The sequence below is a fragment of the Dendropsophus ebraccatus genome, chromosome 7 (genome assembly GCF_027789765.1).
Source record: "Dendropsophus ebraccatus isolate aDenEbr1 chromosome 7, aDenEbr1.pat, whole genome shotgun sequence".
NCBI classification, from domain to species: Eukaryota; Metazoa; Chordata; class Amphibia; order Anura; family Hylidae; genus Dendropsophus; species Dendropsophus ebraccatus.
In genome coordinates, this window is record NC_091460.1 from 1,627,466 (window position 1) to 1,654,183 (window position 26,718).

Sequence of the window (26,718 nt, forward strand, 5' to 3'; positions counted from 1 at the left end):
ATGGTACAACTTCTCTCAATATAACACTATGGTAACGCGCTCTCCCTTCAGAAGTATACGTTCTATAAGACTACAAGGAAGAAGCTTATTCATTTGGATTAATGCACAATTGTACAATGTAATACAAAAAAAGGTAATTGTCAGATAAGAACCAGATTACAAAAAATGCAAACAGTATAAAAGGGATAAACAGTCTCCAGTAGCAGCTCCATGTGAGGTCCCCAGTCTCCAGTAGCAGCTCCATGTGAGGTCCCCCAGTCTCCAGTAGCAGCTCCATGTGAGGTTCCCCAGTCTCCAGCAGCAGCCGCTCCATGTGAGGTCCCCCGGTCTCCAGCAGCCCCTCCATGTGAGGTTCCCCAGTCTCCAGCAGCAGCCGCTCCATGTGAGGTCCCCCGGTCTCCAGCAGCCGCTCCATGTGAGGTCCCCCAGTCTCCAGCAGCTGCTCCATGTGAGGTTGTCCAGTCTCCAGCAGCAGTCGCTCCATGTGAGGTCCCCCAGTCTCCAGCAGCAGCTCCATGTGAGGTCCTCCAGTCTCCAGTAACAGTCGCTCCATGTGAGGTCCCCCAGTCTCCAGCAGCCGCTCCATGTGAGGTCCCCCAGTCTCCAGCAGCCGCTCCATGTGAGGTCCCCCAGTCTCCAGCAGCCTCTGCTCCATGTGAGGTCCCCCAGTCTCCAGCAGCCGCTACATGTGAAGTCCCCCAGTCTCCAGCCGCCGCTCCATGTGAGGTCCCTCAGTCTCCAGCAGCCACTCCATGTGAGGTCCCCCAGTCTCCAGCAGCCGCTCCATGTGAGGTCCCCCAGTCTCCAGCAGCCGCTCCATGTGAGGTCCCCGAGTCTCCAGCAGCAGCTCCATGAGAGGTCCCCCAGTCTCCAGCAGCAGCTCCATGAGAGGTCCCCCAGTCTCCAGCAGCCACTCCATGTGAGGTCCCCCAGTCTCCAGCAGCCGCTCCATGTGAGGTCCCCCAGTCTCCAGCAGCCGCTCCATGTGAGGTCCCCCAGTCTCCAGCAGCAGCTCCATGAGAGGTCCCCCAGTCTCCAGCAGCAGCTCCATGAGAGGTCCCCCAGTCTCCAGCAACCGCTCCATGAGAGGTCCCCCAGTCTCCAGCAGCAGCTCAATGTGAGGTTCCCCAGTCTCCAGCAGCCGCTCCATGTGAGGTCCCCCAGTTTCCAGCAGCCGCTCTATATGAGGTCCCCCAGTCTCCAGCAGCAGCCGCTCCATGTGAGGTCCCCCAGTCTCCAGCAGCCGCTCTATGAGAGGTCCCCCAGTCTCCAGCAGCTGCTCCATGTGAAGTCCCCCCCAGTCTCCAGCAGCCGCTCCATGTGAGGTCCCCCAGTCTCCAGCAGCCGCTCCATGTGAGGTCCCCCAGTCTCCAGCAGCAGCTCCATGAGAGGTCCCCCAGTCTCCAGCAGCAGCTCCATGAGAGGTCCCCCAGTCTCCAGCAACCGCTCCATGAGAGGTCCCCCAGTCTCCAGCAGCAGCTCAATGTGAGGTTCCCCAGTCTCCAGCAGCCGCTCCATGTGAGGTCCCCCAGTTTCCAGCAGCCGCTCTATATGAGGTCCCCCAGTCTCCAGCAGCAGCCGCTCCATGTGAGGTCCCCCAGTCTCCAGCAGCCGCTCTATGAGAGGTCCCCCAGTCTCCAGCAGCTGCTCCATGTGAAGTCCCCCCCAGTCTCCAGCAGCCGCTCCATGTGAGGTTGTCCAGTCTCCAGCAGCAGTCGCTCCATGTGAGGTCCCCCAGTCTCCAGCAGCCGCTCAATGTGAGGTCCCCCAGTCTCCAGCAGCCGCTCCATGTGAGGTCCCCCAGTCTCCAGCAGCCACTCCATGTGAGGTCCCCCAGTCTCCAGCAGCCGCTCCATGTGAGGTCCCCCAGTTTCCAGCAGCCGCTCTATATGAGGTCCCCCAGTCTCCAGCAGCAGCCGCTCCATGTGAGGTCCCCCAGTCTCCAGCAGCCGCTCTATGAGAGGTCCCCCAGTCTCCAGCAGCTGCTCCATGTGAAGTCCCCCCCAGTCTCCAGCAGCCGCTCCATGTGAGGTTGTCCAGTCTCCAGCAGCAGTCGCTCCATGTGAGGTCCCCCAGTCTCCAGCAGCCGCTCAATGTGAGGTCCCCCAGTCTCCAGTAACAGTCGCTCCATGTGAGGTCCCCCAGTCTCCAGCAGCCGCTCCATGTGAGGTCCCCCAGTCTCCAGCAGCCGCTACATGTGAAGTCCCCCAGTCTCCAGCAGCTGCTCCATGTGAAGTCCCCCAGTCTCCAGCCGCCGCTCCATGTGAGGTCCCTCAGTCTCCAGCAGCCGCTCCATGTGAGGTCCCCCAGTCTCCAGCAGCCGCTCCATGTGAGGTCCCCGAGTCTCCAGCAGCAGCCGCTCCATGTGAGGTCCCCCAGTCTCCAGCAGCAGCTCCATGAGAGGTCCCCCAGTCTCCAGCAACCGCTCCATGAGAGGTCCCCCAGTCTTCAGCAGCCGCTCCATGTGAGGTCCCCCGGTCTCCAGCAGCCGCTACATGTGAAGTCCCCCAGTCTCCAGCAGCTGCTCTATATGAGGTCCCCCAGTCTCCAGCAGCCGCTCCATGTGAGGTCCTCTAGACTTGGTCAGGTGGTCAGGAGATGTATGCACCCCCCCCCCCCAGATACCGTGTACACCTTGGTTGTAGGACTGGTGTAGAGGATGCGGGGGTCGTACAGTAGTAGATACAACGGCCCAGATAACGTAAACCAATAAAGTCTTTACTGTAATACCTGTAATACCCGTAACAGTCTCTTTCTCCAATACAAGTGCAAACCATACAGTAGGTAAAACTTACGCTGACTTAGATCCCTTAGACTTTGGATATACTTTATTAGGCTTTTACGGACACTTCACAGCTGGTAGCTGGTCAATATGTGGTGACCCCCAGAGGATGTTATAGCGGTGGGGCGGCCGGTCACTTGCTCGAAGGAAGTGTGATGCCACTCCTGTGGTGGATGGCCAAGATACAGCCGAACCTTAGGGTTTTGTCACATGACGCCAGTGCCTGGTGGGCACACAGGTGTGATGGCACGCCTGTTATAGTGTAAGGCGGGTTGTACCCTTCTCCCCTGTGGTCGGTGTGCTGTCGGGCTGCTGCCGGGTCCTTGGGATAGTGTAGTCACAGGTAATCAGAGCGGTGTAGTGACCCTCCCGGATAGTAGGACCCACCACCCACAGAAAGGGGAGATGTCCCAAGGTTGCGGTGTATATGCTGTGCAGGTGGTAACGAATAATCACAGAAGCTATGGATAACATCGACTTGATTTACTATCTGCAAATATGCAACAGGTGATACAAAGGTGCTTAGGTATACGCTGATATAGTTCCAATAAATAATGAGACATAGGACAACCAGATCTGTGGGATAAGTGCTGAGTACGATGTAGTAGAGTTGTACTGAGGTATTAAAAAGGCGGGTGATGTGAGAGTCTCTATCCAAGTAGTAATGTGCTCTGCCGGGAAGTTGGAGTATATAGAAGAAAACATGTAGAAGAAGAAGAAGAAACAACCTGTGCCCGTGTATTGACCTTCCCTATAGTCTTCACACCACCTTATGCCAACTAGCTTTGGCGGAACCGTACTAATAGGTGACACAGGCCCAGACCTTGTTACCTGGGATGAGCTGAGGGTTTCCTGCTGACACCCGCGCTGCGAGATGGAGTTCATAGACTTTCAGTAACTTTGCTCCACCCTGAACAGTTCCTAGTTTTTTGGCTCTTTAGTGGATACTGTCCTGCACTGTGGTTACTCCTAGTCCTCGGCGTGGGATGAGATGATCTGTTGGCTAGTCCTCTCCTGAAGGGTTTAGTACTGCATCACTCAGCGTACAGGCACTTCCACAAAGAAGTTTGTAAGAGGTGACCGTCCTGTGTCCTACCCATGAGGGGTACTGACTAAGACTTTTCTGTAGAGGGGACCTGGCAGAGGGCCAGGGCCTAGGTAGAACCACTGTGGAGAGCTATCCAAGCTGCGTCCTATCTCCACCGAAGTTCAACTAAGACTCCTCCTTCACCCAAGTGAACTTCCTAACCAGCGTGTAAGGTGCGCTGTGGTTGGGTGTAAAGAGTACAACAGAAGAGTAGAAAGGGAAGAGGTGATAAGACAGAAGAAAGTAAGGATCTTACTGGTTTACAGAATCTGGTACATACAAATATAATAACCCTTTGAGACACTTCAGCTGTGCAGCTTCTAAACTTCAGTATACGATACAGCGACACCAAGTGGTCATCTTTTGGTAATACTTTGGCTGCAATAAGACCACAAAAAGTACAGACTTTTACGAAGGGTGTGAATAACAGTAACACCCCTAGTGGGACACCACAAATATATAGGGAGAACTTGACTTTAGATTTGGTGGGCTACCTGAGAGAAGGGGGACTTATCCAGACCCTGGGGTACTCAACAAGTGAGGGCTCTGACCACCTTGGGAGTGGCGATAAACAGTACTTGCGTCCACTGGGATCAACATCCATGTTTTTCTGTCTTATGGGCACAGAGTGACACACGATCAGGGACAAAGGCACCAAATCATTAGGAATCCTAGAATCCTTGCGCTGGCAGCAGGGTTCTCGGCTTAAAAGTGCACTCTGCTGACTCAGCTTGACTTGAAATCCTTCAACTAACTCCTCTGCCAGCCCCTCTGTGTGGATAGGGTGGTCTCCTTCCTCTTTTGCCTCACTAAGGATGTTCTAGCCAGACATGGAAAATTCTGAAACTCTTTTTAATAGAACAATCTCACTCACTGGAACCTCACTCACTACTCTCAGACTAACTCCAATCTCATCCAACCTCCAATAAACTGCTTCCACTTAAGCACTTCTATCCCCTGCGAGCTCTAGGATTGGGGGAAACACACCTGGTGACACAAACTACGACCTGTGATAGGAAACAGTGACACCAAGTGGTGGGAGCAGCATACTACAGCCTTCAGAGTCAGAGTATATATACACATACAGTACCTGTAGCCAATAATAATGCCCCCCTATAGCCAGGTATGCCCCCTTCAGCCAGTAATAATGGCCCCTGTAACCAGTAATACACCCTGGTGTACATCCAGCTATTCCCCATGTAGCCAGGCATGCCTTATGTAGTTAGAACATAAAGAAAGAACATGTCCACATATTACATGTGTCCATAACTCTAGTGATACACAAGGTCCAGGATGATATGACCCTTCTTCTCCTCCATGGATCCAGCTTACATGTTACATACGTCCTTACTATTTCCATAACTCCAGTCACACACAAGGTCCGGGATGATATGACCCTTCTTCTCCTCCATGGATTCTGCTCACGTTACATAAGTCCTTACTGTTCCTGTAACTCCAGTGATACACAAGGTCCGGGATGATATGACCCTTCTTCTCCTCCATGGATTCTGCTCACGTTACATACGTCCTTACTGTTCCTGTAACTCCAGTGATACACAAGGTCCGGGATGATATGACCCTTCTTCTCCTCCATGGATTCCGCTCACATGTTACATACGTCCTTACTATTTCCATAACTCCAGTGATATACAAGGTCCGGGATGATATTTAGCCCTTCGGCTCTGACCCTTCTTCTCCTCCATAGATCCCACTCACATTTCCTCTCAGATAAATGTCATTCGGGAGACCCACACCGACCCCACCAAACACCTCTGCCAATAACTGGATGAAAGGAAAAGAAAAACATTTTTTCTCTTTGAGAATTCCTCACACTCCAATTGACAGGAATTTAAATATATGAATTTTCTGATCCATTTTAAAATGTGTTTTTTTTTTTATATTTTCAAATATTTAACATGAAAATGGCTTCTCCTGTGTGATATCTCTGATGATCACGGAGTTTGACTTTACTAATAAAACCTTTCCCACATTCTGAACATGAATACAGTTTCTCCCCTGTGTGAATTCTCTGATGTTTAACAAGACTTGATTTTTGGCTAAAACATTTCCCACATTCAGGACATGAAAATGGCTTCTCTCCCGTGTGAACTCTCTGATGTTCAACAAGAGCCAATTTCCGAGTAAAACTTTTCCCACATTGCGAACATGAATGTGGCTTTTCTCCCCTGTGATTTTTTTCATGATCTTTGAGACTCGTTTCAGTAACAAAACATTTCAAACATTTTGAGCATGAAAAGGGTTTCTGCCCTGTGTGGGCACTCTCATGTGAACTAAGACTTGATTTCTTTAAAAAACATTTACCACATTCTGAACAAGAATATGGCTTTTCCCCTGTGTGACATCTCTGGTGTCTGACAAGATGCGATTTATCTGTAAAACATTTACCACATTCTGAACATGAGAATGGTTTTTCTCCTGTGTGAACTCTCTCATGTAAAACCAGATGTGATTTAACTGTAAAACATTTCCCACATTCTGAACATGAATATGGCTTCTCTCCTGTGTGAATTCTCTCATGTGAAACAAGATGTGGTTTCTGTACAAAACATTTTCCACATTCAGAACATGAATACGGCTTCTCTCCTGTGTGGCTTCTCTCATGTGAAACAAGTTGTGATTTCTGGGTAAAACATTTCCCACACTCTGAACATGAAAATGGCTTCTCTCCTGTGTGACTTCTTTCATGTCTTACAAGATGGGATATCTGTATAAAACATTTTCCACATTCAAAACATGAGTATGGCTTCTCCCCTGTGTGACTTCTCCCATGTGTAACAAGGTCTGACTTATTAATAAAACATTTCCCACATTGTGAACATGAATACGGCTTCTCCCCTGTGTGAATTCTTTCATGGGTAACAAGATTTGATTTTTGTGTAAAACATTTCCCACATTTTGTGCATGAATATGGCCTCACCCCTGTGTGACTTCTCTCATGTGGAACAAGCTGCGATTTATACATAAAACACTTCCCACATTCAGAACATGAATATGGCTTCTTTCCTGTGTGATTTCCTTTATGTTCATAAACATCTGATCTTTTTGTAAACGGTTTTCTGTATTCATCACATTGCATCCTCTCCCCTCCTCTGTGACCGGTCCTTGTGGTCGCAGTGTGTGAGCGGTCAGGAGAAGGTTCCTCATGGTCAGGAGGATTATATGATAGATCTGTAGTGTGACGTCCTGGATGTACAGTAAGGGGGAGGAGGGCTTCTCCTGAGGAGTGCTGCTCCGTAAATTTTTCCATGAGATTCTTTTCTGGAAACTCTGTGAGGGGTGAGAGAAAGACGATGAGAATTGTCAGAATGAGAGAAGTGCTTGCCATCTCTATCATGCTGAACGGCAGCCTCAGCGGCTTTTTGTACGATAGAAGAGAGAGAGGAGATCCATCAGTTTTTAGGTCGACTTCTCGGCAGAAGAAGGGTCAGTGGAGTCTCAAAACACGGGAATAGCCAGATATCCCTCCAGGGGCCACCCTGGTGTTTCCCTATTTATGTTCCAATACTCACAACCGAGTGGGACTTAGGGGGCTACGTATCAGGGTGGTTTGGTGATCTCCCCACTGGGAGGCACCCCCCTTGGCAATAGGTTTTCCTCCCCTGGAGAGATATCTGGCTATTCCCGTGTTTTGAGACTCGTAACTGAGACTCCATGGACCCTTCTTTTGCATATTTAAATTTATAGGGGGCAATGCATCAATGCAGACTCTTTAGTGAGTACTCCATTTGATTTCTTTGTCGCTGGTCTCCCTGAGCTCAGCAAGTGCTGTGTTTTGTTTGACTTGTAGCTCAAAAAAACTAAAAACAGCAATAAAAATGTCCTTCCAGCCTGAACAAGATAATGTGCCATGAGACAGAGCTGCATGCAAGGACAATGAGGTCCTAGCTGTAAGGTGAACACCCCCCCCCCCCACCCACCCCCATTATATCTGGCAGGAATGTGCAGTAGCCTGGTGTGAACTGGGCCTGTTACTTTTGTGTGACACACCCGCTTGCCTCTCAGCTTCCTGGCAATACAGGAGTTAAACTGATCACTGCTAGACTTGAGTAGTCTGTGTGATTGGCTGGTTTCTCTGCCTGTCTGGAACCTGGAAGATCAGTGCACCGGTCCAATGGTCAGCATAAAAGAAAGCTGAGGCAGTCACCCAGCGCTGGCTATTAGGTTTCATACCCTGGTCCCAGCTCCCCCTTGTCCCTGCAACCCCTGTACCTAACTTCTTCTGCTTGTTTGAGTTTGTTACCTGACCTCATGCTTGACTTTTTGACTATCCGATTTTTACCTGATTTGTTTTTACAGACAACATGAATCTCATGACCAGCTCAGTGGACCAGATGCAGCAGCTCAACACCATGGTACAGGAGCTGGCTGAAAGGGTACAGGAACAGGAGACGGCCCCCTGGCACCTCCTGAGCCGCTCGTCCATCTCCTGGAAGAATTCAAGGGGGACAGGAAAAGTTTCTGCATCTTCCGGGAGGGATGTAAGCTGTTTTTTAGGTTGCGTCCTCGCTCCTCTGGAGATGAGGCTCAGAAAGTGGGCATAGTTATGTCCCTTCTCCAGGGGCGACCACAGGAATGGGCCTTCTTCCTGTCATCTGACTCCCCAGACTTGCAGACTGTCGACTGGTTGTTCTCGGCATTGGGGTTTTTGTATGCCAAGCTTCAGCTGACTATGTTACAGCAGGGCAAACGTCCGGTGGAAGGCTACTGCTCAGAATTTAGGCAGAGGAACGGTCCTTCCACTTGGAACGACTTAGCCCTCCGGTTCCAATTCTGGGCTGGGCTGAGCAACCGACTGAAAGACATGTTAGTGGCCTACCCGACTCCTGACACCCTCGAGGAGACCTTAGCCATATGGGTGGACCGACGTTTGAGGGACAGACAGCGGGAGAGAGGTACCCCAGACCAAGCCAAAACCCCCTTGTCTCTGACCTCCTTCCCTAAACCTTCCTGTCCTACTTTACCCACTTTGGAAGAACCTATGCAAATGGATGTCACAGATGCCAAGGCCAGACGAGCACATCGTATGCAGAACAACCTCTGCCTGTATTGTGGAAAAGCGGGACATCGGGTCCGACAATGTCCTTCCATGCCGGAACCACAGTCGGAAAACTCCAGTACCTGAGCGACTATCGAGGGGTCACTCAGGCTCACAGGTAAACTTCGTTCAAAGGAACAAACTGTTACTGCCTATATCTTTTGTTTTGGGGAAAAGATGCATTTCTGGGTACGCCCAGGTGGATTCTGGGTCAGCCAATTTCATTAACCCCAAGTTTTGGTCTGGTTTGGAAGCATGTGCCTTTCGGTTCAGGTGTCCAGTGAACGTCACTGGAGCTGACTCGGCCCCCTTTGCTCAATGGGACATACGGTACATTACCCCCTACCCTGAAGTAAAGTGGGGTCGGTACATGTGGAGTCTGTGAATTTTCTTACTATGGATAATCTGTCTTCTGATGTTATCCTGGGGTTGCCCTGGTCGACTGGTCCAACAGGGAACTGGTTTGGTGGGGGCCTAAGTGTGCTCCCCACTGTATTGCTGTGACACTTGCGGAATGTTCCCTGGGGAGGGGGAGATTTCTGAGTTTTTGGCTGACTATGCGGACGTATTTAATGAGAGTAAAGTGGAGGAGTTGCCCGGATTAAGGAAGGTGATGAATGGAAGACCGTCTTCAATACCCCTGAAGGGTATTTCGAATACCTCGTTATGCCATTTGGGTTATGCAATGATCCGACAGTCTTCCAACACTTTGTGAAGGATGTATTCCGCAGACACCTTGGTCGTTTCTTAGTGGTGTATCTAGATGATATTTTAATTTTTTCCCCCGACTGGTCTTTTTCACTTGCAAGCTTTTTGCATGTCCGCATTTCATGGAGCTTTTGAGGGCTAATCAGTTATGTGCCAAGCTGTTTAAGTGCCAATTTGGAATTCAGGAGGTCTCATTTTTAGGGTCTAACATCACCTCTAACTAATTTAGTATGGATCCTTTAACCCCTTAGGGACCAAGCCTATTTGGGCCTTAATGACCAGGCTCATTTTTCTAAATCTGACCTGTCTCACTTTATGCGCTTATAGCTCAGTGATGCTTTAACGTATGCTAGCGATTCTGAGAATGTTTTTTTCGTAACATATGGTACTTTATGTTAGTGGCAAAATTTGGTCACTGTCTTGTGTGTTTTTTTGTGAAAAACATGAAATTATAATGAAAAATTTGAAAATTTTGCACTTTACGAACTTTGAAATTCTTTGCTTCTAAAAAAAGAAAGTCACATGACAAAAATTAGTTAGTAAGTCACATTATCAATATGTCCTCTTTATTCTGGCTTCATTTCGTAAACATATTTCACTTTTTTTGGGTGTTACGGCTTAGAAATGTATCAGAAAATTATAAATTTTTTATGAAATTTCCAAAACTGATTTTTTTTAGGGACCAGTTCTTTTTTTAAGTTGATTTAGGAGGCTTGTATACTCGAACCCCCTATAAGTGACCCCATTTTGGAAACTAGACACCTTAAAGAATTAATCTAGGGGTATAATGAGCATTTTAACCCTACAGGGGCTGGAGGAAAGTATTCACAATTAGGCCAGAAAAAAATGGAAAATAGAAATTTTCCAATAATATATTTGTTAAGATTAAAGTATCTCATTTTCATAATAAACATGAGAGAAAATGCACCCCAAATTTTGTAACGCAGGTTCTCCTGAGTACAATGGTACCCCATATGTGGGCATAAACCCCTGTATGGGCACACAGCCAGGCTCAGAAGGGAAGGAGCGCCTATTAGCATTTCCAGTTCAGATTTTGCTGAAGAAGTTTCTGAGCGCCAGGTGCGTTTGCAGAGCCCCTGTAGTGTCAGCAGAATAACCACCCTCTAAAAGTCACCCCATTTAGGAAAGTGCACCCCTCAAAGAATACATCTTGGGCTGTGGTGACCATTTTGACCCCACAGGTATTAGAGGAAAGTATTCAAAAGAAGACAGTAAAAATGAAAAAATTTAATTTTTCCAATAATATGTTTATTTAGTTTGAAATTTCTCAATTTCAAGAGGAACAGGGGAGAAAACTCACCCCAATATATGTAACGCAGGTTCTCCTGAGTAGAACGATACCCCATATGTGGGCATAAACCACTGTATGGGCACACAGCGGGCCTCGGAAGGAAGGGAGCGCCAATTAGCATTTTCAGTGCATGATTTTTCTGAAGACGTTTCTGAGCGCCAGGTGCGTTTGCAGCGCCCCTGTAATGTCTACAGAATAGAACCCCCCCAAAAGTCACCCCATTTTGGAAAGTACACCCTCAAGGAATTCATCTTGGGGTGTGGTGAGCATTTTGACCCCACAGGTATTGGAGGAAAGTTTTCAAAACTACACTGTATAAATGAAAAAAATAGAATTTTTCCAATAACATGTTTGTTTAGTTTGAAATTTCTCAATTTCACTAGGAACAGGGGAGAAAAAGCACCCCAACATTTGTAACGGAGGTTATCCAGAGTACAATGGTACCCCATATGTGGGCATAAACCACTGCATGGGCACACAGCAGGGCTCAGAAGAGAAGGAGTGTCATTTTAGTTACCGGCAATATGTGGGTGTTTACTGGTTATCTGGGGTGGTAATGGACAATCTCGGGGTGTTTACTGGCTATCTGAGGTGGCAACAGGCAATCTGGTGGGGTTATGGGCAATCTGGGGTGGTTACAAGCAGTCTGTGCCAATCTGGGGTGGTTACTGTCAATCTGGGGTGGTTACGGGCAATCTGGGGTGTTTACTGGCTGTATGGGGTGGTGATGGCAATCTGGTGGTGTTCACTGACTATCTGGTGTTGCAACGGGCAATCTGGGGTGGTTGTGAGCAATCTGGGGTGGTTGCGAGCAATCTGGGGTGGTTACAGGCAATTTGGGGTAGTTACAGGCATTCTGTGGCAATCTGGGGTGGTTACGGGCAATCTGTGGTGGTTATGGGCTGTCTGGAATGGTTATGGGCTATCTGGGGTGGTTACTGGCAATCTGGGGTGACCCCACACTCTGCCCCAACCCCTCAGCGACCTCCGGTAGCTGAGAGGAGGGGGCTGCGGGCCTTACCAGCGCCGCTGCACTATTCTGCGCCATTGCCATAAAGAGCTGATGGCAGCAGAATAGAGCCCATTAGTGATCGCCGTAAAAACCCGTATCGGCGGTCACTAATAACATAATACATGTATTCTCTGGGTCGCTACGGTTACGGCGATACCACATTTGTGTAGGTTTTTTTAACTATTACCACTTTGGCGCAATAGAAACTATCATCCTAGCAAAAACCCACAAAAACTGTCACCACATTGCAAGATCCATAGCGTTCTTATCTTTTGCGCGACAGAGCTGGTTTGGGCTTATTTTTTGCGGGAAGATCTGTAGTTTCTATTGATACCAAGTTTTATATGTATATGACTTTTTGATCTCTTTTATGACGTATTTTCTAAAGTGGATTGATAAAATACAGCTATTCTTGTACTGTTTTTTTTATTTTTTTTTTACAGCGTGTGTCGTGCGATATAATTATTGATATAGTTTTATAGATTGGGTCGTTAAGGACGTGGCGATACCAAATATGTATAGGATTTGTGTTTTTTATCACTTTTATGTAACTTTTTATTGTGTATGGTTAATGTAATGCATTTTTATTATTGGGGGGGCTGGGGGGTGTTTTGTGTGTTTGGTGCACTTTTTTATTTTCACTTTTACACTAGTGTACATTACTGTACACTAGTGCACTACTGATCAGTGATCATTGATCACTGATACTCAATACACTGCATTACTATTGTAATGCAGTGTATTGAGTATGTGTCAGCTACTTGCTGACAGGCATCTGCTCGGCCATACCTCTGTATGGCTGAGCAGAGGCTTATCCATGGTGAGCCCGGGGGCCTTTATTAGGACCCTGGGATCACCATGGAGACCGTCGGGGGACCGGACTTTGCAGCGGGACTTCTGATCAGGTCAGTATACCCGCGGCGCCGCCCGGAACCCGTTAGATGCCGCTGTCATGCTTTGACAGCGGCATTTAACGGGTTAAACTGCCCGGAGCGGAGAATCCTCCGCTCCGGACAGTTACAGGAGGGGGTGACCGCTGATCTTCCGTCCTGCAGCCGCCGCCGGGCGGCAATTCATTCTGATGCGTAAGCCGTTAAAAGGCGTACACATCGGAATAAAGCCCATTAGTGACCGCCGTGAAAAGGCAGCATGGCGGTCACTAAGGGGTTAAAGGTCCAAGCCATTAAGAACTGGGAGCGACCCAATAACCTCAAGGCTCTACAGAGGTTCTTGGGTTTTGCCAATTATTACCGGAAATTTATTAAACACTTCTCGCTCATAGCCAAACCTCTTACCGATCTAACCAAGAAGGGGGCAGATCTGGTAACTTGGACCCCTGATGCTAACTTGGCATTTGACAGGCTCAAGCGGTGCTTCTCAGAGAATCCGCTGCTGATTTAGCCGGACTTTGCGCATCCTTTTATAGTAAAAGTGGACGCACCCGAGGTGGGGGTAGGAGCTGTTCTCTCTAAGGGGTCCGCAGCTCTTACCAACCTCCAACCCGTTGCATTCTTCTCGAGGAAGTTCTCCAAGGCAGAGTGCAACTATGACATAGGGAATAGGGAGTTGTTGGCTATAAAGATGGCCTTTGACGATTGGAAACACTTCTCGATGGAGAAAAACATAAGGTAGTGGTTCTCACTGATCACAAAAACCTCATGTATTTGGACCAAACCAAACGTCTCACTTCACACCAGGCCAGGCCCAAGAGCTTTTTCAGAAACATGTCAATAAAAGATGCATACCTGGCCATCAATACGTAGTAGGGGAAAAGGTTTGGCTCTCTAGGAACCTAAGTTTACGGGTACAGTTGGGCAAACTGGCACCCAAGTATATTGGTCCGTACATTATTGTGGAGATTAATCCTGTTACATTTAGATTACAATTGCCTGCTTCTTTCTGTATCCCCAATGTATTTCATAAAGCACTCCTAAAGAGGTATGTTCCTCTCGTGTCTTTGTCTACTCCTCCTGCTCCAATAGTCATCCAGGGGGAGCTGGAATATCAGGTGGAGAAAATTCTTAATTCTTGTTGAGTACAGGGTTCCATACAGTATCTGGTCCACTGGAAAGGCTTTGGTCTAGAGGACAGTACGTGGGTTTCTGGGAAGGACATGCATGCCCCACGTCTAGTTCGGCAATTTCATGCACATAATCCTTCCAAGCCTGGTCCGTTGGATAAGGGTCCAGAGGCCCCTCGTAAGAGGGGGGTACTGTCAGGAATGTGCACTAGCCTGGTGTGAACTGGGCCTGTTTTTACTTTTGTGTGACACTCCAGCTTGCCTCTCAGCTTCCTGGCTATTCAGGAGTTAAGCTGAGCTCTGCTGGACTTGATAATGCAGCTGAGTAGTCTGTGTGATTGACTGGTCTCTGCCTGTCTGCAAAGTGGAAGGTCAGAGAACCGGTCCAATGAGGATCCGGACCGGGCTCTTGGTCAGCATAAAACAAAGCTGAGGCAGAGTCCCAGTGCTGGCTATTAGGTTTCATACCCTGATCCCAGTTCCCCTTGTCAATTCCTGCGCTGCCCGTACCTAATTCCTCTGCTTGCTTGACTTTGTTACCTGACCTCTGGCCTGACTTTCTGACTATCCGACTGTTTCCTGATTCTGTACTGCACTGCCCGTTTGGTTCTGACCTCGCTTGACTATGCCATATTGTGTTTGTTTGTCTGTTTTTTTCTGTGTGCACATATTCAGTACAGGGAACATCTTCATGGTTGTCCACGGCTGCCTAGGGCCGTTTAAGGCAAGTAGGTAGGGACAGTTGGTGGGTTCAGCGTCAGGGCTCACTGTTGTGTCATGTCCCTACCTTCCCGTCCCTGACAATATTCCTGTGACCTTCCTCACTATACTGCACTATACATATATACACAGGGGGGGGGATTACTGTAATGTAGCTGTAAGGTGGAGCCCCCCCTTATATCCCTGTGTAACTCCATCCTCCCATACCTGGTATAGCAGCTGCCGGCGCCTCCTCCTCCTTCACCTCACTCATACACGGGGGATCGCCCCTCATCCTCTCTTCTTCTGCTTCATCCTCCACTTTAATATTAGTCACCTGATCTCCCCCCTGATGGGACATATAGAACAATTCAGTACAATCCAGCAGACAGGAGGGAAAATCTAACACATCAACATAAGAAACCAGCAACATGTATCTATCAGCCTCATCACATCTATGAGTGCAGGAGCAACAACCACCAGCACCGGGGGGCGCTATAGAGATATAGTGCTATAGCATCAGCCTCATCTACCTGCTGATTGTCTGCTGGGACATTTCCCTCTGGACAGTCCTGGGAATACAGAGGACGGGGACACCTCTCTGGTGGATTCCTGTCACTGCCTCCATCTGTAGGGAACACACAGGGAGCCAATTCATTATACACTGCTACATGTCATCAGGAGGAGGATGGGAGGAGGAGGATGGGAGGAGGAGGAGGATGGGGGGAGGATGGGAGGAGGAGGGGGATGGGAGGAGGAGGGGGATGGGAAGGGGATGGGAGGAGGAGGATGGGAGGAGGAGGAGGATGGGAGGAGGAGGATAGGAGGGGGAGGAGGATGGGAGGAGGAGGATAGGAGGGGGAGGAGGATGGGAGGAGGAGGATGAGGATGGGAGGAGGATGAGGATGTAGGGGCCCCTCCCCCCTGCTCTCTAGCATCAGGAAGGTCTCCTCTTACCTTGTGCTGTGAGGCCGGGCGGCTGATCCTCCATCATGAGCGGCTGCTCCCCCCGGTACAGATCCTTGTGTCCTTCTACATACTCCCACTCCTCCATGGAGAAATAGACGGCCACATCCTGACACCTTATAGGAACCTGACACACACAATGATCACACAGTCATCCCCCCCAGCCTGCTGCCTCCTGGATTACTCTATCATCTCCCAGCATTCCCCAGTGTCACCTCTCCAGTCAGCAGCTCAGTCATCCTGTGGGTGAGTTCTAGGATCTTCTGCTCATGTATCAGTGATGGAGGCTCCGTGATGGGGCCCCGGGCCCTGCTCCGCCCTCCTGACTCCTGGGGGAAGGCCACACCCTCCCCCCATGTCTTCTTCACTATGGTGTAATCCTGGGGATGGAGAGAGACAATGAGGGGACTGAGCCCAGTATTCCTGCCTCCTCCTCACTACAAAGAGGAGATTGTCCCCCTGTATAGAGCTCTAGTGAGGAGGAGGAGGAGACACATCTGGACTACTGGGGTCAGTGCTGGAGACCACCGCACCTACAAAGAGGAGACCAGATCCAGAACATAGAGCGGGGGAGGGAGGGAGGGGCCAAAGAGCCCAGACAACAATGGTGGAAATCTAGAGAAGTTACCTCTCCGGTCAGCAGGCGGATGATCTCCAAGGTGACGTGTAATATTCTCTTACTGATCTCATTCCTGTCCTTCTCCATCATATAGAAGGGTATAAGGTCCTGGCAGTGCAGTGTGTGGGGAGCCCCGCCCACTCCTGTCACATGATCACAGGTCCTTCACCACCATCTCTTCTCTCCTGCACTGCTGAGCTCCGCCCCCACATGTACTGGTCACATGATTGTGACATCATCACAGGTCCTACACCTCCAGCATCTATCTATCTATCTATCTATCTATCTGGTACAGGGGTACTCAACAACTGTTAGTGAAGGTCACTTACCGGGGTCTATAGTCAGGTGAAGGTCCGAGCTGAACATCACAAACGTTCAACTATTTACATACAGAATTGCTGCTTATTAGCGGCAAAACTGGCATTTTTTCTCTCTCATCAGCCCTTTGATATAAGGTACAAAGGGGGTGACTGCCCTAGTAGTATATAGCCCCCCTGTTGCTCCCCCCAGTAGTATATAGCCCCCCTGTTGCTCCCCCAGTAGTATATAGCCCCCCTGTTGCTCCCCCAGTAGTATATAGCCCCCTGTGAGCTCCCCCCAGTAGTATATAGCCTCCCCGCGCTCTCCCCCTGTAGTATATAGCCCCCTGTGAGCTCCCCCCAGTAGTATATAGCCCCCCCTGTGAGCTCCCCACAGTAGTATAAAGCCCCCCTGTGCTCTTCCCCTGTAGTTTATAGCCCCCCTGTGCTCTCCCCCCAGTAGTATATAGCCCCCCTGTGCTCTTCCCCTGTAGTATATAGCCCCCTGTGCTCTCCCCCCAGTAGTATATAGCCCCCTGTGCTCTCCCCACAGTAGTATATAGCCCCCTGTGAGGTGCCCCCCAGTAGTATATAGGCCCCCTGTGCTCTCCCCCCAGTAGTATATAGCCCCCTGTGAGGTCCCCCCAGTAGTTCATAACCCCCTGTGCTCTCCCCCTGCAGTATATAGCCCCCTGTGAGGTCCTTCCATAGTATATAGCCCCCTGTGAGGTCCCCCCAGTAGTATATATAGGCCCCCTGTGCTCTCCCCCAAGTAGTATATAGCCCCCCTGTGCTCTCCCCCTGTAGTATATAGCCCCCCTGTGCTCTCCCCCTGTAGTATATAGCCCCCCTGTGCTCTCCCCCTGTAGTATATAGCCCCCTGTGCTCTCCCCCCAGTAGTATATAGCCCCCTGTGCTCTCCCCCCAGTAGTATATAGCCCCCTGTGAGGTCCCCCCAGTAGTATATAGGCCCCTGTTCTCTCCCCCCAATAGTATTTAGCCCCCCTGTGCTCTCCCACAGTAGTATATATCCCCCTGTGATCTCCCCGCAGTAGTGTACAGCCCCCTGTGCTCTCCCCCTGTAGTATATAGCCCCCCGTGCACTCTACCCTTATAGATGGCCCCCTGACAAAAAACAAACAAACCCCAACTCACCTAACACCTCGCTCCCCCGCTGCGCCTGTCTTCTCTTCTCCAGTCGGTCCAGCCCCCGGCTGATACGCGCTCTCTGAGGACGTCCCGGGGATTCCCCAGCAGAGCGCGCACCAGTGACCTCAGTGTACGCCGCTAGCCTGTGCTTCCGGTACCTACACTGAGGTCAGTGGTGCGCGCTCTGCTGGAGAATCCCCGGGACGTCCTCAGAGAGCGCGTATCAGCCGGGGGCCGGACCGACATTGCCCCCAGTCCCACAGGCGTACTGCAACCAAAGGACAGTACGCCTATGGGGTGGGAGGCAGTGCGGTGGGGAGCGGGACCTCCTAACTGTCCCGGAACGGACCGGATCCGGGGCGGTTTGGAGGTCTGACCAGGGGTCCGGACAGCTGGCCTCCGCGGTCCGGGTTCGGACCGTGGTCCACCAGTTGAGGACCCCTGATCTGGTAGATGCTATTTCCAAGTGAGTCTATGTACACTAGATGACATCCCGCTTATGTGACTTATGTGGGAGGAGTTTAAAGGGGTACTCCAGTGAAATAAAATTAACCTGCAAGGAAAGGGTTAGGTAAAGTTATATAACATTGCAATATACTTCCATAATGGGCTCCTGCAGCTTGGTCTTCTTTTTGGTCCCAGCTCCTCCCCACAAGGAGTTGAAAACCTGAGTTCCTCCATTTGACTGTCAACCCCCGTCTTCTGCCGCCATTTTGTGACAATACGTCACTAACCAAACTTCTGTCTCTCCTGCATATGCCAATCCTTCCGGATCAGTCCGGGTCTTCCTGCTTTCCTCTGATTGGTCCACAGTTGTACCTTACCTTAAGTCCATTCCTCACAAGGAAGGGGGAAGAAGGAAAGGGGATCACGGCTAGGCTGGGGGCAGGGATCTGGAACAGAGATGTTACAAACTGGGGACACACAAACAGTAGGAGCCAACGTGGCCAGGGCCGGACTGGGACTGAAAATCGGCCCTGGCATTTCAAAGTACACAGGCTCACTTACCATATGGGGAAAATCCAGCCATTTTTAAAGGGAACCTGTCACCCCCCATGCCGGGGTGACAGGCTCCAGACTAGAGCCCCTCATACTTGCTTGATCGCGCCAGGTCCTGCTTCTTCGGCCGGTCCCGAGACAGAGATATTCCCGCGGGAAGCCCGGCGCGCGCACCGCTGAGATGTGTCCAACGTTCAATGAGTCCATTCATTCTCTATGAGCGTCAGACTCATCTCAGTGATCAAGTAAGTATGAGGGGCTCTAGCGGGGGGTCGGGAGCCTGTCACCCCGGCACCGGGGGTGACAGGTCCTCTTTAAGGCTACGCACAACCCTTGCCAGTGACCTTTACCAGCTTAAAGTGACTATACCACCAGGCCCAGGCTGAAGCACTGGAGGCGGCCGACCCACCCTTAGTGGGAGGTAACACCCGCCCCTCTATGATAGGGTTCCATTGATTCTAATAGAGTCACGTCATGGAGGCGCTGGAGTTTCTTCCCACTAAGGGTGGGTCGGCCGCCTCCAGTGCTTCAGCCTGGGCCTGGTGGTACAGTCACTTTAAAACAGCTGAATACTGCGGGGGGCGTGGTTTGCCATGCAAGGAAGAGGACGCATGGACTGAGAGCTCCCTGCCCTGCCGCAGCGTTTTAGGGGGCTAATGCACCACTATATGGGGCTAAAGAGAGCAAAATCCTCCAGGAAGAGGCCACCAGCACCCAAGACCCCGGTGTCACCCATCTCAAACTTCTTTCAGCCGCTGGCGAGTTTACCGGAGGATCCGGACGGCGGAGGCCAGGCGCGGGCGCCATCTTGTCCACCTCCGAACACGCAGGAGAGGAGATAGACCCGCAGTGCGGCCGTGACTGTTGCGACTGGGAGCCGACCGCCGGATACCGCACCGCCCAACATGCCTGGGAGGCAACGGAGCGGTGAGCCGGTGAGGGACGGGAGACACGCCAGCCCTTGGCAGCACGAACTGAGCCGGACGCTGCCATCTTGCAGGCGCGCGACCTGTGACCCCCAGCAGCCGCTCGAGCCGCAGACCGCAGCGTCTCCTGACTGCCGCTCACCGCCCTGTGATCAGGAGACTTTACCTCTGCCAGGCCAGACACCATCTCGCCAGAGTCCTGCAGACCAGTCTGCCCTGACAAACCTGAGGTATAGTGACTGGCGGGCAGATACAGTGGAGGGATACCTGTTTCCACAGTGGTGCCGTCTGACAACATCATCCCTGCTGACAACCATCTGCGGTCACCGACTCCAGTGCTCGCTCCCCCCCATACTGCCTTGCTCACAAGTGTGACTGCTAGTGAGGTGCTCCCACACAGCCTCAGCTCCCACACTCCCACCATGACCACGCGAGCAGTGCCCCTGAATCCCTCGTGCCCCCCTTGCTAGGGGTGCCCTGGATGCAGATTGCCCCACCCCCTCTCCCCAGCAGAGATTTCAACAGGGTCAGGTGTCTCCTGGCATCCATAGAGGAGAAGCTGCCACTATTCTGAGTGCACACCCTGAACTGCAAGCCCTATTGGCTTTTCTGCCATCAAAGACCGATATGGAATCTATGGCCCATGACTTGAAAACGGTGTGGAAACAGGACTTGGGAGTGGTTAAAGCCGATATTGCCTCCCTACAAACTCAAGTCCATGATCTGGAGGCTTCCCACTCCACTATCCAACATACTGTGGCTGAAATGCAAACCCAATTGACAGCCCACTCTAAGCAGCAACAGACCCTCTTTGCGCACCTAGATGATTTGGAGAACCGCAACAGGCGGAACAATATTAGAATCAGAGGGCTGCCTGAAGCCACCCGAACAGCAGACCTGCTCCCGACCCTGCAGGGTATTTTTAACATGTTACTGGGCAGGCCGCCGGACACTCATATAGAGATTGACAGAGCCCATAGGGCGCTACGCTCGCCAAGCACCGATCCATCCCGCCCACGTGATGTCATCTGCAGGATACATTACTTCTCTATTAGGGTGCGTTCACACCTACCGGATCCGCAGCTGATTTTCATGCTGCGAATTTGCAGCGAAATCAGCTGTGGATCCTGTACTGTGATGCTCAATGGGTCCCACACATGCAGCGGATCTGCTGCCTGCATGGGACCCAGCCCCTTTAACCCCCGCACGCCCGATTGCCGCAAATTCCCCCCCCCCCCCGCACACCCGATCGCAGCCCCGCAGCCCTGGCCCCGAGCATACATCATGTGCTCGGGCTGTGGCTGAGTGATGCTCCCGGCTCCCCTGCACGGCAGCACTGGAGCCGGGAGCATCACACAGCCACGGCCTGAGCAGGTGATGTATGCTTGGGGCTGGGGCTGTGGGGCTGCGATCGGGCGTGCGGGGGGGCCGGGGTGGCGATCAGGCGTGCGGGGGGGGGGGGGGAGGGCGGGGCTGTAAGCCGCGGGTGGCTGGCGGCGGCGCAGGGGTTAAAGGGGCCGGGTCCAATGCAGGCAGCGGATCCTGCATGTGTGGGACCCATTGAGCATCACAGTACAGGATCCGCAGCTGATTTCGCTGCAAACTCTCAGCATGAAAATCAGCTGCGGATCCGGTAGGTGTGAACGCACCCTTAAAGAGGAAATTATGCAGAAAGCGCAACGGTTGCCTGAAGTGGATTTTGATGGAGCCAAACTCCTCCTATTCCCTGACCTTTCTAGACGCACCTTACGTATGAGAGCAGCTCTGAAACCACTCCTCACTCTCCTCCAATCGCGGAATATACCATACAGATGGGGCGTCCCTTTCGCTTTACATGCCAGAAGTGATGATAAATCTGCCACGCTACGAGACATAGTGGATCTTCCTGCTTTCCTGCAGACTTTTGATCTTCCATACACTCCGCTTCCTGATTGGGCAGCGATCCTGAAGAACCCAATTTTGGACGGTGGGCAACCGGGACCTTCTACTGGCCGCCAGCCTCAACGTCCCCGATCGCCCAGACCACAAGGCACACCGCGCAGACGCAGAAGTATGTCTAGATCTGACCCAGAGCTCTGAGGCTCTCCTCTTTATGCCTAAAATGAACCTAGACCTGTGTCTCCTGCCGTGCAGCCAACCCTGGACATGTGAGCACTCTGTAGTTATGACTCTTATCCCGTGGTGATCGTGTCAGAGCTCTGCCCCTGCCGCAATTATATTGTTGAACCCCCCTACTGTTTAGTTGTTTGATTAGCTGAATTATTGTTTATGGCCGATGTTTGCGCTAACCGTATTGTTTTGGTTACCTACCCCTCCAATAGGTTTGCAGATGATTACATTACGTCTGCTGTTTGTGGTACAATTGTTGTACATGTTAGTACTTTTGCTGCCTTTGTTTGGGCGCTGCTGCTTATGTTTTTCTCTTTCTATCTAGTTTATTCTCTTCTTCTTTCCCGCTTGTTAGCATGTCTCCCCCTTGGTTAATGTGCTGCTCCACTTGTCTCATGTCATAGGGATCACTGATGATGGCATCACTTAAGATCACTACCTTGAATGTTCAAGGTTTTAATATTCCAGAGAAAAGGTCTCAGATCTTGTGTGCCATGCACAAGTCAGGAGCGCAGATTCTTTGTGTTCAGGAGACTCACTTCCGACAAGATAGCGTCCCTGCCTTTAAGAACCGTTATTATCAACAGTGGTGTCACAGTAGCAACCCTGCCGCTAAGACGAAAGGTGTTGCCATCTTTTCACATAGATCCCTTTCCTGCCAAGTTTTGGGGGTGTAGACGGATGACGAGGCACGTTATGTGTTCCTCAAGTGCTCCATTGCGGGTCAAGTGTACACCATAGCAAATATATATGTGCCAAACCATGGGCAACAATCGTTCCTATCCAAAACCTTAGATGCTTTGAATGTCTTCACTCAGGGCCAACTAACTTTGTGGTGACCTTAACGTTCCCCTTAGCCCGGTACAAGACACGTCCTCTGGTCTGTCCTCCTTTCCCTATGGCAAGCGAAATAAGATTAAGCGAGATCTTTTCCGCTTGCAGCTCTGTGACGCGTGGCGACTAACCCATCCAGACACACGTGACTACACCCATTATTCTAACATTCATAAGAGTTATAGTCGTATAGACTACGTCTTTGTGCATCACCATCTGCTAGACAGAATACAAGAGGTCTCAATTGGAGACATTCTTTTGTCGGATCATGCCCCGATAACATGCACCCTGTATCTGCCGCAGGCCACCGTGAAGACATACACTTGGAGGCTTAATGAGTCATTGCTAAATGACTCTCTTTGTCTGACAGATCTGAAAGCTGCGATCCAGCATTTTGCTGTTGATCACGCCTCTGATGACACCCCTCCGCAAACTAAATGGGAAGCCCTCAAGTGTGTACTTCGTGGCATACTCGTCAGGCATGGCTCTCGGTTAAAGAGAGAGGTGGCAGGTAAACTTACGTCGCTCCTACGTGAGCTTCATGCTCTTGAACTTGAACATAAGGCGACTTTAAAAGAGAGAGTGCACAGAGACTTAGTCAAAATACGGAGTGAAGTCACGAAAATCCTAGATCGCAAACACCTCAGGTTCCGACAGATATGTGCAGGTGCCTTTTATGAACAAGGTAATAAATCCGGCAGGATGCTAGCGAGAGCCTTAAGAAATAAGCGCCTCGTTATACATACAATCAGTGAAGAACTCGGAGGGGACTTTAGCCCGACTGACGTCAGAGATAATGACTGCCTTTAAAAACTACTACTCGGGCCTATACCACTTAAATAAGTCGTTGGCTGCGACGCAAGAGACGGTCCAACAATACCTTGCTCGCACGGCACTCCCGAGCCTGGATCAGGCCGCTCTTATAGAGCTGGAGACGCCCTTTAGCTCAGAGGAGTTAACATCCGCCATTAAGTCACTCCCCTCCGGTAAGAGCCCGGGGCAAGACAGCTATACGGCAAGGTTCTTTAAACTCCTGCAAACTGAGCTTTCACCCCATATCTTAGCTGCTTTCAATCGTCTGACTCCCCATTGCCCCCCGCTTTCCTTACTGCCCACATAACCGTGATACCTAAGGAGGGTAAAGACCCTAACCTATGCACCAGCTACAGGCCAATTTCCCTAATTAACACAGACGCCAAGCTATATGCCAAATTACTCGCGCGGAGACTATCACCCTTGCTGGGAGCCCTAGTTCACTCTGATCAAGTCGGATTTGTACCCTCCAGAGAGGCCAGGGATAATACCCTGAAAACCTTCTCTGTGATACACCATGCTCATGCCTCTAAAACACCCTGTATGCTGTTATCTTTGGACGCAGAGAAGGCATTTGATCAGGTGGACTGGGGCTTTCTGGGAGGGGTGCTCAAGGGGATAGGACTGGGTCGGATGATGCTGGATCGGATCATGGCGTTATATACCTCTCCCCAAGCATGTCTTAGAATAAAAGGGTCTCTCTCCACACCTTTTCGCATATACAATGGCACCAGACAAGGCTGCCCCCTCTCCCCTATCCTATATGTATTAGTTATGGAGCATCTCATGAGGGACATCAGGCAACAAGCTGAAATAACTGGGATTACAGTGGGACCCCTGCAGTTAAAAGCCTCTGCATTCGCAGACGACCTTCTTCTATACCTTACGAGTCCTGAGACGTCCCTGTCTGCATTAATGCGCACCTTATCCGCTTTTAGTGTAGTGAGCAACTACAAGATAAACTTGTCCAAAAGTGTCACACTTAATGTAAACCTGCCCCAGCCAACCGTACTAACACTGACTCAACGTTTTCCCGCTCGACCTCCTTTATGGCGCTCGACCTCCTTTAAGTACCTGGGGGTCCATATTCCTGTCAAGTTCTCTGATTCTATGAAACAGAATTTTAGCCCCCTATTGTCGGTGTTTGGGGTGGATCTTGCCAAGTTGGACCGAAAAGATTTCTCGTGGATAGGCAGAATTAACATTATTAAAATGAACCTTCTGCCCCGACTCCTGTACCTATTTCAAACGGTCCCAATACTGCTTCCCCGTTTATTCTTCGCCAGTCTGAACCGTCTCTTCTCTCGGTTTGTCTGGGGAGGGACACGTCCCCGCTTGGCGAGGTCCACCCTGACATTAGCAAGGTCGGATGGCGGTTTGGCCCTTCCGGACCCTCACAAATATTACTTGGCGGCGGTGGCCACCAGGGTGTTGGATGGGTTTCACCGCTCCCCCACCAAGCTATGGGTGAAGTTTGAAAAAAATCTCTCCCCTTTTTCTCTGCCCTCCCTGCTATGGATTAGAACCGCCTCCTGGTCAGGGTCACAATTAACGTCCCTCCCGTTGGTTTCCAGAATTGTCTTGTTGACCTTCAGGTACTTACGGACTACGCTACCTCTGTATGAAGCCAATGGCCCGCTCACCCCTGTGACACGAAACCTAGATTTCCCCGCAGGACACTCAGAGGCTTTTTTCCTACTTACGCCCAAAGGTACAGATCTACTCTTTCGGCATGTCATGGATACATCCGCCTTAGTCCCATATGATACTCTAATCCCGATACCAGACAGAACTCCCAGAACGCGATGGCAATATCTCCAGCTGCAACATTTTTACCACACAATCACCCAGCCCCTCCATTTGCACAGACAGCTGACTCCGTTTGAGGACCTCTGCATACAGTCTACCCCTCCCACTCATACGATATCCCTGTTATATTCCCTGCTTAACGCGCCACCTGATTCGTTTAAAACTACCTTTCAATGGGATGGGAGACAGAACTCAATCGCACATTTCTGCCGGAAGATTGGGAAAAGGCTTTTCTCTTGTGTCACAAGGCCTCCATCTCCAGAAGAGGCCAGGAGACTAATTATAAAATTTTATCCAGATGGTATAGGGTTCCTACCCTATTGCACAGGATCTACCCCTCGGTCCCTGACTCATGCTGGAGGTGCGGGCTTTCTAGGGGATCTATGTCCCATATCTGGTGGGGATGTACCCGCTTGCAAAGCTTCTGGACAGAAGTGATCGCGATAATCCAGACCATAACAGGGACTCTCCTAGCGAATGATCCCTCTACGCTCTTATTGTTCATGATACCAGGCCCACTCCCTAAGCTAAAGAAATCCCTCCTAAAGTTTTTATTGTTAGCCGCTAAAACTGTGATTCCCTGGAGATGGAGATCAGAGGACCCCCCGACTGTGACGGACTGGTTTATGGAGATTCTATACTTACAGAGAATGGAAGAACTGAGGGCTGACTTACATAACAGGACCGTTCCTGTAGCACGCTTGTGGTTTCCCTGGGCTGCATTTCTGGACACACCTCTATATAAGTCCTTGGCTATCCCTCAGGCCCCTCAGGTCCCCGCGTAGTCGGAAGTGAAGTTATTGTTTAGACTTCTGTATGATACTTACCTTTTCTCCTTGGGAGACATGCTGACATTTCCCTCCTTTTCCTTTCCTATTCCCTTCTTGTTATCCCCATCCACCGTCCCTTTCTTTGATACCCCCCTCTTTTTTTATATAGTTTTTATCATTAAAAAGTAGAAGGAGCTCGAATACATATACACTATGGGAGGCATTTATCATCCGGCGGACGGATGATTTTTGGCGGAAAGTGCCGATTTGCGTATTATTTTATACGCAAATGGCCGATTTGCGAATAAAATAATCGCAAATCGGCACTTTCCGCCGAGTACGCCAGGGGGCGGAAAGGGGGCGGAAAGTAGGCGGGAAGTGGGCGGAACGGAGGGCGCGGACTCAGAGTCCGCGCGATTTATCATCCGTTCCGCCCAAATGTACGCCGAAAACCTACTCCAGTCCTCAGCTGGCGTAGGTTTTCAGCGGTGCGCAACGGCACGCACGGGATTTATGTAGAGGCAGTCCGCCTCTACATAAATCCCTGTACCGCCGGAGCTGCGGGGGCATTTTTAAGTCCGGCGTAAAAAACGCCGGACTTAATAAATGCCTCCCTTTATGTTTGCTATCGCGAATTTTTGCTATATGCTTTATGCAGGTTTGATTTCTTGTATATTGAACTGTACCGTGAAGTTTGAACTACCCTGCACTCTCATTTTTTCCTTTCCTGTACCCTATTATGAAACTGC

At 50.4% G+C, this 26,718-nt stretch overlaps 2 protein-coding genes and 1 pseudogene across 2 annotated transcripts in view; 2 read left to right on the plus strand and 1 right to left on the minus strand.

The window, feature by feature from the left end:
* Window positions 1-26,718, plus strand: part of LOC138797150 (oocyte zinc finger protein XlCOF22-like) — a 483,239-nt gene that overhangs the window by 172,590 nt on the left and 283,931 nt on the right. The window lies entirely within an intron of this gene.
* The window catches only part of LOC138797144 (zinc finger protein 271-like), a 91,028-nt pseudogene that overhangs the window by 14,209 nt on the left and 50,101 nt on the right, over window positions 1-26,718 (plus strand).
* Window positions 5,561-15,037, minus strand: LOC138797162 (zinc finger protein ZFP2-like). Its single transcript, XM_069976988.1, has 2 exons — window positions 14,905-15,037; window positions 5,561-7,157 (listed from the first exon to the last, which is right to left on the minus strand). The coding sequence occupies exons 1-2, from the start codon at window positions 15,035-15,037 to the stop codon at window positions 5,773-5,775; spliced, it is 1,518 nt and encodes a 505-aa protein (XP_069833089.1). The 3' UTR covers window positions 5,561-5,772.